Source organism: Stenella coeruleoalba (genome assembly GCF_951394435.1).
Source record: "Stenella coeruleoalba genome assembly, chromosome: 7".
Classification (NCBI taxonomy): Eukaryota; Metazoa; Chordata; class Mammalia; order Artiodactyla; family Delphinidae; genus Stenella; species Stenella coeruleoalba.
The window spans coordinates 91046620-91065928 of record NC_137153.1 but is presented as its reverse complement, the minus strand read 5'-3'; the positions used below and the strand labels follow the sequence as shown (position 1 = coordinate 91065928).

The following is a 19309-nucleotide window of genomic DNA, read 5'->3' as shown; positions in this document are numbered from 1 at the left end:
GATCAGGCAAGATCGAAAGAGAAGATTTGCTTTAGGAACTCTCAGAATCTGGACAAAAGAAACAGCAAAATCATCACAGCTTCCCCCTAAACTTAATAAGCTTCTTTCATTCTCCAGAGAACATAAAACATTCTATTCTACTTGTTATTTCTATCTGTAAATGAAAAACTATTTTTGTATTTTGATCTCAGTCATGGAAATGTGGCAACATTGCTCCTGAATCTTGATGTTTCCAACCAATTTATTTATAATCAGATTGAATTTTTAAAGGAAAAAGTATTTTAAGGCATTAATTTCTGTGCAAATCAAACATATATTTTCTGTATAGGCTGTCATTACTATTATGAGTACCTAAAGCAAAAATAAGAAAAAAACAGAGAGCACAGTATAAAAACATGTAGAATGACAGAAAAGAGTCTACAGCTAGAAGAAGACCACACATGGAGCAAACCCAGTTCTTACCCCACTATTAAAGTCTTATGTATTAGTTGCTCTCTTTTCGTTATTCTTCTTTCCCACCCTCTCAATTACTTGTTAATAATATTTATGGATTTAACACAACCTAGTAGAAACTTCACATTTGGTGAAATACTCAGGCATTGGGTGAGACAGTTAATTTTAACTGCTAATGTTGGCAATGGATTCAAAGTCAAAGCACAATCTGACCAGCAGACAGTTCAGAATTTGAAACTATACACACTGTTTTAGGTATAATTTAGGTATCTGATTTTATAAATAGAATGACTGTTTCAATTAAATCAGCACTAGATGCAGAGAGTTAATTTTGTAGTTTCTCTCAGTGGCAAGTGATTAGTTCTTTAGCTAATTTGGTATTCCATGAATTGAGAAGTTTGAGAACCAACAGAGTTGGAAAACAAATTTCACCTATTTCTTCTCCCTTATCCTCTGGCTCTGCCCCAATCTTCTTCACTTCCTCCGTACACATGCTTCCTCAAATTTTGCCAACATTTTTTTTTTAACACCAGTCAGCTCCCTACAGAGAAAGTTAATTGCCAGCAAACTGGGTAAACTACCTTTTTCTAATAATGACCCAATTCCTCTGATGACATATAAACCCAAACTTGTTGAGCCCAAACAATCCTACTGGTAGGAACACAAACAATGCAATACTAAAATGCAAATTAAAGCTAGAATACTTAAATAGAACTCAAAAGTTTTGTTTGCTAAGGAATTGCTGGTGATAGCGATTCAAAACTAAATAGCAGGGCTTCCCTGGTGGCGCAGTGGTTGAGAGTCCGACTGCAGATGCAGGGGACGCGGACTCGTGCCCCGGTCTGGGAAGATCCCACATGCCGCGGAGCGGCTAGACCCGTGAGCCATGGCCGCTGAGCCTGTGCGTCCAGAGCCTGTGCTCCACAACGGGAGAGGCCACAACAGTGAGAGGCCCGCTTACCGCAAAAAAACCGAAAAAACAAAACAACAACAACAAAAAACCTAAATAGCAAAAGAGACTGATGCCAGTGACTCTTACAAGAAAATCCAACATTATCAGTTTTATTACTGTCATCACAACTGTCACAATGTCTGGTAGATGACTCCTTAATCTCAGGGAACTTATAAGGCCCAGTTTCTCTATACACAAACATAAAGTATAGGTTTGCACTACATGGTAAGAACAACATTCAGCTGCATCATTATGGAGGTGATAATTACATATGAACAAGATGATGTAAACAGTAACTACAAACTATCAAAAAGCATTCTTCCCAAACACTCTTCGACCAAGGTTGAGTGCTAACATTTCCTTCTCCCCAGAACAACACTTTAGGCAGTGTTGCTAGGTAGCGGTTATCGACAGAGTGAAGTGATTAGAGCACATCTGAAATTATAAAATTGTCTCTAAAAAGATGTTTATTCATTCAGATTTCTAAAACATTTATTAATAATCCACTATGTGCCAAGTACTATGTATTATGTGCTTAGGTACTAAGGAGGCAATAAAAGCAAGATTACCCAGAAACTCTGGATGATGGCCTAAATGTTTCTTCTATTTTTAAAAAAAATTTCCCTGTAAAACTGGATCATTAGCACTGAAAATACAGTGTTAAAAATAATCTGGTTTTGGAGACAGGGAGTGATACAGGAACCTCCTAACTCCTAGGTAAATAAAAAGAGGAAAACAGGTCAGCTGTAGCATCTCTCAGATTGTATTCTAATTTGTAATTTATTTATACCACACCCTTTCCATAAAGTTTTAAGGTGGCTTATAACATATATAAACTGTAATAAGATGGCATAAATTAAAAAGAGAAACTCTAAAACAAAAATGGAAATACAAGGACAGCAATTATAAAACAAAGCCAGGAAAGTTCAAAATTTGGGCTTTTGCAAATTAAAAAATTTAGATTTAAGTATTCCAGTAAACAAGTAGAGAAATCTTATTAGTGATGCCATTCAATACCCAGAAGAATAAAAAAGATTAATTGGGGCTTCCCTGGTGGCACAGTGGTTGGGAGTCCACCTGCCGATGCAGGGGACACGGGTTCATGCCCCGGTCCAGGAAGATTCCACATGCCGCGGAGCGGCTGGGCCCATGAGCCATGGCCGCTGAGCCTGCGCGTCCGGAGCCTGTGCTCTGCAACGGGAGAGGCCACAACTGTGAGAGGCCCGTGTACCGCAAAAAAAAAAAAAAAAGGATTAATCGCTTTGAAGTACTACTACCTATTAAACAAAGAATTTTTTTCAGGGTTCCTTACACAGACATTATACAATGCAATCAACAATTATCAATTACATCCTTAGAAGAGTTATCATGACCAGTTTCATTGGCCTCTTTCTTAGAGTATCACTTCATAAAAGTTAATGGCATGACCCCCAATGCAGACTTTTCTGGGAGACAGATCTAACATGCCCTCTGAAAACCAGAATGCCTAAGAAAGAAGCATGCCTGCCTAGGCACCTGGAGATGAGGGAGGAGTACTCTGCAGACAAGGATGACATTCTCCTTAGGAAATATTTTAAAATTTATTTTTAATATATGCACAAATAGGTACTTGAAGCCTTTAAGTTCCTCACTATACAGCATAGGCTCAATTTTTTTACCCTGTAAAACTTGTAGGATATGCAATTCCAAGCACACTCAGGGTCCAAGAATTCAGCATACTGGACTAGAAGGTGATCCCTGGAGATTTATATATAATCTGCAATATCAATACAAGGAGGTAAACTTAATTAACTGCATTACTATACTATGATCAAGAATAAGACTTAGTACATTACCACCAACAGTCATGGATCTGGTCAAAGAAGGCTGTAATAAAGTTTCTTCATCATTAAATTGTTTCTTAAGCTCTTCTACAGATTCCAGATGGAGTTGAAGAAATTCTGCTGTTGCTGCTGATGCTTCTTCTTTAACAGGATCTATCATTCTCTTCAGAAGTCCAAGGTCATCCTTTTGGACTTTCAAACAAAGCTTCTCCATTTCTCGGATATTGGAGCGGAGTTGCTGTAAAAGAAAAAAAAATCTTTAAAGCCACCATCTCTTAATATAAAATATCTTTATTTTCAGAGGTAATTTGTGATAATGGCTTTCAATGGAAATCAGAAGTATTCTTTACAACAGACAGTATGTATTAATACTTTTCTGTTTTTTCACGTCTCTGGCCAAATCCAGCTTCTTTAGAACTCACATCCTCATACTCTGAATTTATTTAGCATTTTTTCCTTCATTAAATGTGATTATTACAAAGGTAACAAATGCTCTTCATAACAAATGAAACACTGCAGAAACACATCAAGAAAAAGTTAATGACTTTTTATTTTATATTGGAGTATAGCTGATTAACAATGTTGTGTTAGTTTTCCCCACTTCACCAATCCTACCACTTCTCTTAACTCAGTCCTTTCACATACTTATTGCTCATACAAACATTAGCATATACAGCTTTTCTTTTTATAAAAAACAAATTACATTATGCACAATAATCTACAATTGACAAACTTCCACACCCCAACTTAACAATATCATAATGGATATCCCTCCTGGTCAATGACTGTACCATATTCCATAGTACTGATGTAATATAATTTATTCGATCACTCCTCCAGTGATTAAAGTCATTCATATTGTTTCCAGTTTTTAGTTATTACAAACTATGAAACAAATGTACTAGACTATAAACCCTAATATATGGTAACAGTATATATTAGTGTTCTAGCATATACTATTATACTACATTTTGTAGGAATGATTCCCCAAAGTTAGAGTACTCACTCAAAGGATAATATGTATCTTTATTTCAGTAGCTATTATCAGTTCTTCCTCAAAAGGCTTAACAACTCACACTACCACTAAAGTCTGAGTTCCCATTTCCCCATATACTGCCAGTACTACATGTTATCTCACTGTTGTTTTACTTTGAATTGCTCTCTGAAGTTGCTAGATTTTTATGAAATGATCTTCTCTGCTGTTAAAAATCACCTATTGCCATAATTTATAAATTTTTCTCTAATGTTGATATAATAAATTATGGGCAAATTTCATGGTATAGGGTCATTTTAATATTTCTAAGATAGACCCTCCTTGGTCAATATATACAATTTTTTAATATACTGTGGGATTCAATTTGCTAATATTTTATTTGGAATTTTAGTACATCTGTATGAGTATGTGAATGTGTGTGTGTGTGTGTGTGTGTGTGTGCATGGATGCACACATGAACAGTGTGTGTGTCTATACTATCTTCACTAGGTTTAAACTTATTCTAACAGGTTTAAGTTTGTGCTAGCTTCATAAAATAAACTGAGGAGCTTTTCATCTTTTTCAGTGGTCTAGACTTTGAAAAACATGAAAACCAATTCTTCTTTTACAATTAAACAGAACTTGTAAGAATGATCTATATATGATGCTTATTTAAAATTATAGATCTCTAGTCATATAATATTTTAAATTCTTTTCCCCTAATGTACTTTCACAGACAGTAATGCAAATCCTGTACAGGAGACAGAACAAGAAGTACTGATTTCTTAAATTTTTCAAGTGCCTACTTTGAGTGAGGTGATGTAGTCCATATTATTACATTCCACATTATTACACATAGAGAAATCAAAACAAAATTTGTTCAGGATTTACTTAATTATCTAGCAGCAAAACTCAGGTTAAAACCCAGGTATTCTTACAAGTCCAGCAACCTTTCTATTAAACTATAACCATAATTCCTAGCTATACGGTACCTTAATACAATCTAAAGTATCTATTGTATTCTACTAAAATTAAAGCTAACTCTGAAAAAAAAATAGTTTAGCTACCACCTAGAACATCTTGTAAGATATTGTGGGTGAATCAAAAAGTTGTACCTCTATCCTATCATGACTCTATGCTTCATTTAACTTTATGTCCACTCTTATCATCCCCATGTGAGCTGGAAAACCTAAAGATAATTGGACTGTGGATTAAAAATATGTGATACATAAGCATTTTAGATGTAAAATTCATGGAACCCTAAGGGGCTTATGTGATCATTCAATTCAACTTCACAATTTTACAATATGGAAACTAGAGTCCAGCTGAACACAGTGGCAGAATTAGGACTAGAGTCCAGTTCTCAAGTCCTGGAAAAATATTGTCTCCTACACACCTCTTGGCTGTGTGATTCCTTTCTGGACTACAGTTATAACTTGGTTATGTACTTGCTACATAGTTCATAGAGGTATTTTAGGCGATGTTACTTTGGAGAAGCATTAAGAAGTTTCTGCAGCTAATGAGCATTTGCCTCTGACATATTCTTCCCCTCTTATAGAATCTGTACATATGTTACATCCCCAGTCAAATTATGGTGTCTAGCTTTAAGAACCCTTTATTACTATGGGTGAAGGGAAAAATGTTAAGGGAGAGAAAGGAAATACCCATTTAACTATAAAATCTGATACTATAATAACAAAAACACAAATAATGGCTAAATTTGTATCAGCACTACTGTAAGTTGTCCATTATGCTAAGTGCTTTACCTTCTTTATCTTGTTTTACCTTCACAATTTATTTTTGAAATAGATATTACTGTTATTCTCATTCTACAGAAGAGAAAATTAAAAGCAAATTAAGAAAATATCCCAGGATTACACTTCTAGTAAAAAGTGAAGCCAGGAATCAAATTCAGGCTATAGAGCATGTGCGCTCAACAACTTTACTATATAGCTATACTATCCAAAAGAAATACAATACAAACCATAAATGCAAGCCATACACTATGTAATTTTAAATTTTCTAACAGTCACATTAAAAAAGTAAAAAGGAAGAGATGAATTAGTTTTAATATATTTTATTTAACCCAATGCATCCAAAACATTATCATTTCAACATGTAATCAATATAAAAATTATTAATGAAATATTTTACATGATTTTATTTGTAGCCAGTCTTAGAAATTTGGCATATATATTACATTCACAGCACATCTCAATTCAAACTAGCCACATTTTAAGTGCTCAACAATTATATGTGGCTAAGGGCTACTATATTGGACAGCTACTATATAGCTACAGAGTCTCTCTAAAGTTAATATGTGAAGAATATAAAGTAGGTGTTTCTGCTTCTGGCTATAGCAGGCTGGATAATTAAAATAACCCTCCCATCAATGACTACTTAAAAAGATGAAAGCAACATAAATCACAAAACAAACCAAAAGAAAAATAAATTCAAAAGCATCAAAAAAGCAAACAATGGCTTCCCTGGTGGCGCAGTGGTTGAGAGTCTGCCTGCCAATGCAGGGGACACAGGTTCGAGCCCTGGTCTGGGAAGATCCCACATGCCACGGAGCAACTGGGCCCGTGAGCCACAATTACTGAGCCTGCGCGTCTGGAGCCTGTGCTCTGCAACAAGAGAGGCCGCGATAGTGAGTGGCTCCCGCTCGCCACAACTAGAGAAAGCCCTCGCACGGAAACGAAGACCCAATACAGCCATAAATAAATAAATAAAGCAAACTGTCAACAAGTAAAAATAAATAAACACTATTATTAAAAAAAAAAAGCAAACAAGACAGCGAGAAATTTGTAGGCCAAGAATTGGGCAAAGATGGAAATCCAGAGACGTGAGTCCCGAATTTAGGTCACATTTGCTTGAGTGTATCTGATTACCAGAGTCCTTGACAGCCTCACAAATCTCAGGGTAAAATATCCAATGCCAGGACCTGCTACGGATAAGCACTATGGTACCTTGGGTTGGAATCTTAAAAGAACTGCACCCTAGGAGCACAGGTGATCCTGAAATAAATCAGCCCTTGCAGGAACTGCAGTTTGGCTTCCTGTCTTTTGTGTAGCTAACATAAATCTTTATCTCTGAAATAGTATAAAGATAATCTTGGAAGTTAGTACCCCAGACGCTTAGAAGAAGCAAATGAACATCCTCTCTGGAGGAAAATAATGTCACATCTAGCTATCAATAACTTCCATAAATAATTTTTCAAATATAATGTCCACCAATCAAAGACAATCAAGCACATGAGGACATACACAACATAATGAAGAAACAGCAGAAACAACAGACAATTGAAACATCCAAAGGGATATCTAATAGGGGAATTAGCAAATGTAACTTATAAAACTATGGTTATTTTGTTCCAAGATATAAGTATCAAGCTTGAAAATTCAGGAGATAACCGGAAACCATAAAAGGCAAAATGTAGATTGTAGAAAAGAATGAATATCATTTAAAAATACAGTACACAATCTTTGTACACTGTTGGTGGTAATGTAATTTGGTAGTCACTGTGAAAAACAGTATGGAGGTTTCTTAAAAAAATAAAAATAGAACTACCATATGACCCAGCAATTCCATTCCTGGATATATATCCAAAAAAATCGAAAAACATTAATTTGAAAAGATACATGCGAAGATTACTGGGGAAGATGGCGGAAGAGTAGGACGCGGAGATCACCTTCCTCTCCACAGATACGCCAAAAATACATCTACACGTGGAACAACTCCTACAGAACACCTACTGAATGCTGCCAGAAGACCTCAGACCTCCCAAAAGGCAAGAACCTCCCCCCCACGTACCTGGGTAGGGCAAAAGAAAAAGGAATAAACAGAGACAAAAGGAAAGGGAAGGGACCTGCACCAGTGGGAGGGAGCTGCGAAGGAGGAAAGGTTTCCACACACTAGGAAGCCCCTTTGCGGGCGGAGGCTGTGGCTGGCGGAGGGGGAAAGCTTCGGAGCTGCGAAGGAGAGCACAGCAACCGGGGTACGGAGGGCAAAGCGGACAGTTTCCCGCACAGAGGATCGGTGCCGACCAGCACTCACCAGCCCGAGAGGCTTGTCTGCTCACCCGCCGGGGTGGGCGGGGCTGGGAGCTGAGGCTCAACTTCGGTCGGAGCGACGGGAGAGGACTGGGGTTGGCGGCGTGAGCACAGCCTGCAGGGGGTTGGTGCGCCGCGGCTAGCCGGGAGGGAGTCCGGAGAAAGGTCTGCACCTGCCAAAGAGGCAAGAGACTTTTTCTTCTTTTGTCTCCTAGTGCGCGAGGAGAGGGAATTAAGAGTGCTGCTTAAAGGAGCTCCAGAGACGGGCACAAGCCGCGGCTAAAAGCGCGAATCCCAATGATGGGCATGGGATGATAAGGCTGCTGCTGCCGCCACCAAGAAGCCTGTGTGCAAGCACAGGTCACTATCCACAACCCGCTTCCGGGGAGCCTGTGCAGCCCGCCACTGCCAGGATCCTGGGATCCAGGGACAACTCCCCCAGAAGAACGCACGGCGGGCCTCAGGCTGGTGCAATGTCACACCTGACTGCCACCGCAGGCTCGCCCCGCACTCCGTGCCCCTCCCTCCCCGCCGGCCTGAGTGAGCCAGAGCCCCCGAATCAGCAGCTCCTTTAACCCTGCCCTATCTGAGCGAAGAACAGACGCCCTCTGGCCGACCTACACGCACAGGCAGGGTCAAATCCAAAGCTGAGCTGCTGGGAGCTGTGAGAACAAAGAAGAGAAAGGGAAATCTCTCCCAGCAGCCTCAGAAGCAGCGGATTAAAGCTCCACAATCAACTTGATGTACCCTGCATCTGTGGAATACATGAATAGTCAACGAATCATCCCAAATTAAGGAGGTGGACTCTGAAAGGAAGATTTATGATTTTTTTCCCCATTTCCTCTTTTTGTGAATGTGTACGTGTATGCTTCTGTGTGAGATTTTGTCTGTATAGCTTTGCTTCCACCATTTATAATAGAGTTCTATCTGTCCGTTTTTTTTTGTTTGTTTTTTTAAATTATTTTCTTAATAATTATTTTTTATTTTAATAACTTCTATTTTATTTTTCTTTCTTTCTTTCTTTCCCTCCTTCCCTCCTTTAGACAACGAATCATCCCAAATTGAGGAGGTGGACTTCGAGAGCAGGATTTATGATTTTTTCCCCTTTTCCTCTTTTTGTGTGTATGTGTATGCTTCTATGTGAGATTTTGTCTGTATAGCTTTGCTTCCACCATTTATCCTAGGGTTCTACCCGTCCGTTTTTGTTTTTTTTTTTTAACTTTTTTTTCCTTTTTCTTCTCTTAAAAATTATTTTATTTTAAAATTTTTATTATATTTTATGTTACTTAATTTCTTTCACTTTATCTTCTTTTTATCCTCACCTCCTTCCTTCCTTCCTTCCTTCCTTCCTTCCTCCCTCCCTTTTCTTTTTCTTTCTTTCTTTCTTCTACTAATTCTTTCTTTCTACTTTATCTCCCTTTTATTCTGAGCCATGTGAATGAAAGGCTCTTGGTGCTGCAGCCAGGAGTCAGTGCTGTGCCTCTGAGGTGGGAGAGCCAACTTCAGGACACTGGTCCACAAGAGACCTCCCAGCTCCACATAATATCAAATGGCGAATAACTCCCAGAGAACTCCATCTCAACACCAGCACCCAGCTTCACTCAACGACCAGCAAACTACAGTGCTGGACATCCTATGGCAAACAACTAGCAAGACAGGAACACAACCCCACCCATTAGCAGAGAGGCTGCCCAAAATCATAATAAGTCCACAGACACCCCAAAACACACCACCAGACGTGGATCTGCCCACCAGAAAGACAAGATCAGGCCTCATCCACCAGAACACAGGCACTAGTCCCCTCCACCAGGAAGCCTACACAACCCACTGAATCAACTTTAGCCACTGGGGACAGACACCAAAAACACCAGGAACTACGAACCTGCAGCCTGCAAAAAGGAGACCCCAAACACAGTAAGATAAGCAAAATGAGAAGACAGAAAAACACACAGGAGATGAAGGAGCAAGATAAAAACCCACAAGACCTAACAAATGAAGAGGAATTGGCAGTCCACCTGAAAAAGAATTCAGAATAATGATAGTAAACATGATCCAGAATCTTGGAAATAGAATAGACAAAATGCAAGAAACATTTAACAAGGACCTAGAAGAACTAAAGATGAAACAAACAACGAGGAACAACACAATAAATGAAATTAACAATACTCTAGATGGGATCAATAGCAGAATAACTGAGGCAGAAGAACGGATAAGTGACCTGGAAGATAAAATAGTGGAAATAACTACTGCAAAGCAGAATAAGGAAAAAAGAATAAAAAGAACTGAGGACAGTCTCAGAGACCTCTGGGACAACATTAAACACACCAACGTTTGACTTACAGGGGTTCCAGAAGAAGAAGAGAAAAAGAAAGCGACTGAGAAAATATTTGAAGAGATTATAGTTGAAAACTTCCCTAATATGGGAAAGGAAATAGTTAATCAAGTCCAGAGAGCACAGAGAGTCCCATACAGGAAAATCCAAGGAGAAATACACCAAGACACATATTAATCAAACTGTCAAAAACTAAATACAAAGAAAACATATTAAAAGCAGCAAGGGAAAAACAACAAATAACACACAAGGGAATCCCCATAAGGTTAACAGCTGATCTTTCAGCAGAAACTCTGCAAGCCAGAAGGGACTGGCAGGACATATTTAAAGTGATGAAGGAGAAAAACCTGCAACCAAGATTACTCTGCCCAGCAAGGATCTCAAATTTGATGGAGAAGTTAAAACTTTATAGACAAGCAAAAGCTGAGAGAGTTCAGCACCACCAAACCAGCTTTACAACAAATGCTAAAGGAACTTCTCTAGACAAGACACACAAGAGAAGGAAAAGACCTATAATAACGAACACAAAAGAATTTAGAAAATGGGAATAGGAACATACATATCGATAATTACCTTAAATGTAAATGGACTAAATGCTCCCACCAAAAGACACAGATTGGCTGAATGGATACAAAAACAAGACCTATATAAATGCTGTCTACAAGAGACCCACTTCAGACCTAGAGACACATACAGACTGAAAGTAAGGGGATGGAAAAAGATATTCCATGCAAATGGAAACCAAAAGAAAGCTGGAGTAGCAATTCTCATATCAGACAAAATAGACTTTAAAATAAGAACTATTAAAAGAGACAAAGAAAGACACTACATAATGATCAAGGGATCGATGCAAGAAGAAGATATAACAATTGTAAATATTTATGCACCCAACATAGGAGCACCTCAATACATAAGGCAAATACTAACAGCCATAAAAGGGGAAATTGACAGTAACACATTCATAGTAGGGGACTTAAACACCCCACTTTCACCAATGGACAGATCATCCAAAATGAAAATAAATAAGTAAACACAAGCTTTAAATGATACATTAAACAAGATGGACTTAATTGATATTTATAGGACATTCCATCCAAAAACAACAGAATACACATTTTTCTCAAGTGCTCATGGAACACACTCCAGGATAGATCATATCTTGGGTCACAAATCAAGCCTTGGTAAATTTAAGAAAATTGAAATTGTATCAAATATCTTTTCTGACCACAACACCATGAGACTAGATATCAATTACAGGAAAAGATCTGAAAAAATACAAACACATGGAAGCTAAACAATACACTACTTAATAATAAAGTGATCACTGAAGAAATCAAAGAGGAAATAAAAAAATACCTAGAAACAAATGACAATGGAGACACAACGACCCAAAATCTATGGGATGCAGCAAAAGCAGTTCTAAGGGGGAAGTTTATAGCAATACAAGCCCACCTTAAGAAGCAGGAAACATCTCGAATAAACAACCTAACCTTGCACCTAAAGCAATTAGAGAAAGAAGAACAAAAAAACCCCAAAGCTAGCAGAAGGAAAGAAATCATAAAAATCAGATCAGAAATAAATGAAAAAGAAATGAAGGAAACAATAGCAAAGATCAATAAAACTAAAAGCTGGTTCTTTGAGAAGATAAACAAAATAGATAAACCACTAGCCAGACTCATCAAGAAAAAAAGGGAGAAGACTCAAATCAATAGAATTAGAAATGAAAAAGGAGAAGTAACAACTGACACTGCAGAAATAAAAAAGATCATGAGAGATTACTACAAGCAAATATATGCCAATAAAATGGACAATCTGGAAGAAATGGACAAATTTTTAGAAATGCACAACCTGCCAAGACTGAATCAGGAAGAAATAGAAAATATGAACAGACCAATCACAAGCACTCAAATTGAAACTGTGATTAAAAATCTTCCAACAAACAAAAGCCCAAGACCAGATGGCTTCACAGGCGAATTCTATCAAACATTTAGAGAAGAGCTAACACCTATCCTTCTCAAACTCTTCCAAAATATAGCAAAGGGAGGAACACTCCCCAATTCCTTCTACGAGGCCACCATCACCTTGATACCAAAACCAGACAAGGATGTCACAAAGAAAGAAAACTACAGGCCAATATCACTGATGAACATAGATGCAAAAATCCTCAACAAAATACTAGCAAACAGAATCCAACAGCACATTAAAAGGATCATACACCATGATCAAGTGGGGTTTATTCCAGGAATGCAAGGATTCTTCAATATATGCAAATCTATCAATGTGATAAACCATATTAACAAATTGAAGGAGAAAAACCATATGATCATCTCAATAGATGTAGAGAAAGCTTTTGACAAAATTCAACACCCATTTATGATAAAAACCCTGCAGAAAGTAGGCATAGAGGGAACTTTCCTCAACATAATAAAGGCCATATATGACAAGCCCACAGCAAACATCATCCTCAATGGTGAAAAACTGAAAGCATTTCCACTAAGATCAGGAACAAGACAAGGTTGCCCACTCTCACCACTCTTATTCAACATAGTTTTGGAAGTTTTAGCCACAGCAATCAGAGAAGAAAAGGAAATAAAAGGAATCCAAATCGGAAAAGAAGAAGTAAAGCTGTCACTGTTTGCAGATGACATGATCCTATACATAGAGAATCCTAAAGATGCTACCAGAAAACTACTAGAGCTAATCAATGAATTTGGTAAAGTGGCAGGATACAAAATTAATGCACAGAAATCTCTTGCATTCCTATATACTGATGATGAAAAATCTGAAAGTGAAATCAAGAAAACACTCCCATTTACCACTGCAACAAAAAGAATAAAATATCTAGGAATAAACCTACCTAAGGAGACAAAAGAACTGTATGCAGAAAATTATAAGACACTGATGAAAGAAATTAAAGATGATACAAATAGATAGAGAGATATACCATGTTCTTGGATTGGAAGAATCAACATTGTGAAAATGACTCTACTACCCAAAGCAATCTATAGATTCAATGCAATCCCTATCAAACTACCACTGGCATTTTTCACAGAACTAGAACAAAAAATTTCGCAATTTGTATGGAAACACAAAAGACCCCGAACAGCCAAAGCAATCCTGAGAACGAAAAATGGAGCTGGAGGAATCAGGCTCCCTGACTTCAGACTATACTACAGAGCTACAGTAATCAAGACAGTATGGTACTGACACAAAAACAGAAATATACATCAATGGAACAGGATAGGAAGCCCAGAGATAAACCAATGCACATATGGACACCTTATCTTTGATAAAGGTGGCAGGAATGTACAGTGGAGAAAGGACAGCCTCTTCAATAAGTGGTTCTGGGAAAACTGGACAGGTACATGTAAAAGTATGAGATTAGATCACTCCCTAACACCATACACAAAAATAAGCTCAAAATGGATTAAAGACGTAAATGTAAGGCCAGAAACTATCAAACTCTTAGAGGAAAACATAGGCAGAACACTCTATGACATAAATCACAGCAAGATCCTTTCTGACCCACCTCCTAGAGTAATGGAAATAAAAACAAAAATAAACAAACGGGACCTAATGAAACTTAAAAGCTTTTGCACAGCAAAGGAGACCATAAACAAGACCAAAAGACAACCCTCAGAATGGGAGAAAATATTTGCAAATGAAGCAACCGACAAAGGATTAATCTCCAAAATTTACAAGCAGCTCATGCAGTTCAATAACAAAAAAGCAAACAACCCAATCCAAAAATGGGCAGAAGACCTAAATAGACATTTCTCCAAAGAAGATATACAGACTGCCAACAAACACATGAAAGAATGCTCAACATCATTAATCATTAGAGAAATGCAAATCAAAACTACAATGAGATATCATCTCACACCAGTCAGAATGGCCATCATCAAAAAATCTAGAAACAATAAATGCTGGAGAGGGTGTGGAGAAAAGGGGACACTCTTGCACTGCTGGTGGGAATGTGAATTGGTTCAGCCACTATGGAGAACAGTATGGAGGTTCCTTAAAAAACTACAAATAGAACTACCATATGATCCAGCAATCCCACTACTGGGCATATACCCTGAGAAAACCGTAATTCAAAAAGAGTCATGTACCAAAATGTTCATTGCAGCTCTATTTACAATAGCCCGGAGATGGAAACAACCTAAGTGCCCATCATCGGATGAATGGATAAAGAAGATGTGGCGCATATATACAATGGAATATTACTCAGCCATAAAAAGAAACGAAATTGAGCTATTTGTAATGAGGTGGATAGACCTAGAGTCTGTCATACAGAGTGAAGTCAGTCAGAAAGAAAAAGACAAATACCGTATGCTAACACATATATGTGGAATTTAAGAAAAAAAAATGTCATGAAGAAGCTAGGGGTAAGGCAGAAATAAAGACGCAGACCTACTAGAGAACGGACTTGAGGTTATGGGGAGGGGGAAGGGTGAGCTGTGACAGGGCGAGAGAGAGTCATGGACATATAGACACTAACAAACGTAGTAAGGTAGATAGCTAGTGGGAAGCAGCCGCATGGCACAGGGATATTGGCTCGGTGCTTTGTGACAGCCTGGAGGGGTGGGATAGGGAGGGTGGGAGGGAGGGAGACGCAAGAGGGAAGACATATGGGAACATATGCATATGTATAACTGATTCACTTTGTTATAAAGCAGAAACTAACACACCACTGGAAAACAATTATACCCCAATAAAGATGTTAAAAAAAAAAAAAAACAACTAAAAATAGAGCTACCATATGACCCTGCAATCCCACTCCTGGGCATATATGCAGAGAAAAACATGATCTGAAACGATACATGCACCGCAATGTTCATTGCAGCACTGTGTACAATAGCCAAGACCTGGAAGCAACCTTAATATCCATCAACAGAGGAGTGGATAAAGAAGATGTGGTACATATATACAATGGAATATCACTCAGCCATAAAAAGAATGAAATAATGCCATTTGCAGCAACATGGATGGACCTAGAGATTGTCATAATGAGTGAAGTAAGCTGGAGAAAGACAAATATCATATGATATCATTTATATGTGGAATCTGAAACAAAAATAAGATACAAATGAACTTCTTTATAAAACAGAAATAAACCCACAGAAAACAAATTTATGGAAAACAAAACAACTTATGGTTGTTTTGAAAACAAACAAACTTATGGTTACCAAAGGGGAAGGGCGGGGGGCAGGGGGATAAATTAGGAGGAAGGGATTAACATACACACACTACTATATGTAACTAGACAACCAACAAGGATATACTGTATAGCACAGGGAACTATACGCTATGATTTGTAATAACCTATAAGTGAAAAGAATCTGCAAAAGAATATGTGTGTATGTGTGTGTGTGTGTGTGTGTGTGTGTGTGTGTGTGTGTGTGTATGTGTATAACTGAATCACTGTGCTGTACACCTGAAATGAACAGGACACTGTAAATCAACTATAATAAAAAAAAAATTGACTTTTCCGGTAAGTGGTCTGAGGTGACCTCTAAAAATGGTTCGCTATTCACTTGACCCAGAAAAAACCCCACAAAATCATGCAAGTCAAGAGGCTGAAATCTTCATGTTCACTTTAAGAACACTCGTTAAACTGCCCAGGCCATTAAGGGTATGCATATCCGAAAAGCCACCAAGTATCTGAAGGATGTCACGTTAAAGAAGCAATGCGTGCCATTCTGTCGTTACAATGGTGGAGTTGGTAGGTGTGTCCAGGTCAAACAGTGGGGCTGGATGCAGGGTCAGTGGCCCAAGAAGAGTGCTGAACTTTTACAGCACATGCTCAGAAGTGCAGAGAGTAATGCTGAACTTAAGGACTTAGATGTAGATTCTCTGGTCATTAACCACATCTAGGTGAACAAAGCCCCCACGATGTGGTACAGGACTTACAGAGCTCATAGTCAGGTCAACCCATACGTGAGCTCTCCCTGCTACACTGAGATGATCCTTACTGAAAATGAACAGATTATTCCTAAACCAGAAGAGGAGGTTGCCCAGAAGAAAAAGATATCCCATCCCAGAAGAAACTGACGAAACAAAAACTTACGGCCGGGGAGTAAATGTCGCAAAAAATAAATGCAAATAAAAGTAAAAGAAAAAAAAAAAGGGACCTCATTCAAGACCATGTACTCTGATCATAATAAAATTAAACTTGAAACAGTTAACAAAAATATACCCATAAACACTACATGTCTGGAAACAAAGAAAAACCCTTATACATAATCCACAAAGCAAAGAAGAGATCACAATGGAAATTATTATTATTTCTTTAAATAAATGTATTTATTTCATTTTTGGCTGTGTTGGGTCTTCATTGCTGTGCATGGGCTTTCTCTGATTGTGGCGAGCAGGGGCTACTCTTTATTGCAGTGTGCAGGCTTCTCATTGCAGTGGCTTATCTTGTTGCAGAGCACAGGGCTCTAGGCACGCGGGCTCAGTAGTTGCGGCACGCGGGACCCAGAGCTTGTGGGCTTCAGTAGTTGAATTGCGGCGCGCAGGCTCTAAAGTGCAGGCTCAGTAGTTGTGGCACATGGGCTTAGTTGCTCCGCGGCATGTGGGGCCTTCCCGGACCAGCAATCGAGCCCGTGTCCCCTGCGTTGGCAGGTGGATTCTTAACTGTGCCACCAGGGGTGTCCCCACAATGGAAATTACAATGCTCTGAACTGCATTAGAAAAATAACGCACACTAAAACTTATAGGCAGATGAAGCGGTAGTTAGAAATTTATAACTCTAAATGCAAATATATTAGAAAAGAAGAAAGGCTGAAAATTAATAAACTAAACATCCATCTCAGGAACTTAGAAATGCAAAGAAAGTAGAAAATAATAAATATGTGGACATAAATTTCATTAAATAGAAAAAGCAAGCATACAATAGGTTAAAAAAGCCAAATTTTCAGTTTTAGAAGACTAATAAAGTTGGTAAAATTCACTCAGAAGTAGCTAAAAAAAATAAAGACGGTTCAAATAACCAAAATCAGAAATGAAAAAAAGGGGACATTGCTACTGATATTTCAGATATTAAAAAGATAAGAAGAGGGGATGGCACACTGGTTAAGAATCTGCCTGCCAGTGCAGGCAATACGGGTTCGATCCCTGGTCCAGGAAGATCCCACATGCTGTGGAGCAACTGGGCCCATGTGCCACAATTACTGAAGCCCACGTGCCTAGAGCCTGTGCTCCACAACAAAAGGAGCCACCGCAATGAGAAGCTGACGTACCGCAACGAAGAGCAGACCCCGCTCGCCGCAACTAGAGAAAGCCCATGCGTAGCAACGAAGATCCAATGCAGCCAAAAATAAAATTAAAATTAAAAAAAAAGGTAACGAGAGGATATTATGAATACATTTATGTCAATAAACTAGAAAAGTTAGATGAAATGGATAAAGTACTAGAAAACTGTAACTTACCAAAACTGACAAGAAAAATATCTGACTAGTCATAACTATTAAAAAATTAAATGTGCATTTTGAAACTCCCCCACCTCCCTGTACACATAAACAAAACCAAAACCAAACAAACACCAGCACAGGTGGCTTCACTGGCCAATCTTCCAAAGAGTTAAAGGAAATTACACTAATTATTCAAGAGAAAGAGAGAACATTCTCTAACTCATTTTACTTTTTAATTTTTTTTCTTTGCGGTACGCGGGCCTCTCACTGTTGTGGCCTCTCCCATTGCGGAGCACAGGCTCCGGACGTGCAGGCTCAGCGGCCATGGTTCACGGGCCCAGCCGCTCTGCGGCATGTGGGATCTTCCCAGACCGGGGCACGAACCCGTGTCCCCTGCATCGGCAGGCGGACTCCCAACCACTGCGCCACCAGGGAAGCCCTAAACTATAGTCTTAATTATGTATTTTGGTGGTAAAACCATACAGAAGAACTAAGTAGCAGTTACCATACAAATCAAGACGGTGATTACTTTTGCAGGGAGACATATGTTTATAAGTGGGAAGAGGGTATGAGGGGATTCTAGGATGCTGGTAATTGTCTATTTCTTGATCTGAGTAGTGGTTACATGAGTATTCACAGTACAATAACTTGTTCAGGTTTATATTTATGCTTAATGAATTTTTATAGCATGTATATTATATTTCATAATAGAAAGTTACAATAATAGTTTTAGAAATTTTTATTATAATATTTTCCACAAAGTAGCAAAGTGGTGGTCCAACAACAGGGATCTCCAACTATCAAGAAACCAGCTAGAACTTGCCGAGGAAAGCATAATGTAAGTCACTAGCATATGAAACATTTCATCTTCCATTAGTTGGAAGAAATAATGAAAGGAACTACTTTTGGGGAATTAATTCTGACACAGAAGCATAAAATAGTAAAGTGGAAATGAAAACCATGAGAAAGCAACCTTGCCATCTTGGTGTTCATAATAGTTACAAAAAGGAATACTGGAAACAGTGATACTTTAGGCAAGTGAGTCAAGTTTAGAGAAAATACTTGTATGATGCCATAGCAGAGATTATATTGTAATGGGAAAACCTTTTTTAAAAGAGAGTTTCTAAAAAGTAAAAATTCTGACACTATAAAAAAAAGTTAAAAGTTAATCGGATAAGGAAGGAAAGTGACATCTTAAAAAAATCCAATATGATTGGGTAAGGTGTGCTATAAGTTCAGAATTTTAAGATACTTGTTTTTAAAAAAAAAAAACAGGAATGAAAAGAAAGGTAAGTAAACAAGGATGAAT

The 19309-nt window shown here is 38.2% G+C and overlaps 1 protein-coding gene and 1 pseudogene across 7 annotated transcripts in view; one reads left to right on the top strand and one right to left on the bottom strand.

The window, feature by feature from the left end:
- Positions 1-19309, bottom strand: part of STX17 (syntaxin 17) — an 85283-nt gene that overhangs the window by 28597 nt on the left and 37377 nt on the right. For all 6 annotated transcript variants that reach the window (XM_079928016.1, XM_079928018.1, XM_079928017.1 and 3 more), the window contains exon 4: positions 3241-3466. In XM_079928016.1, coding sequence (XP_079784142.1) covers positions 3241-3466 — 226 coding nt within the window. The remainder of the gene's footprint in view (positions 1-3240; positions 3467-19309) is intronic.
- On the top strand, positions 16107-16909 carry LOC307189134 (large ribosomal subunit protein uL22-like; annotated as a pseudogene). The gene has a single exon. The product of its transcript is annotated as a large ribosomal subunit protein uL22-like (transcript).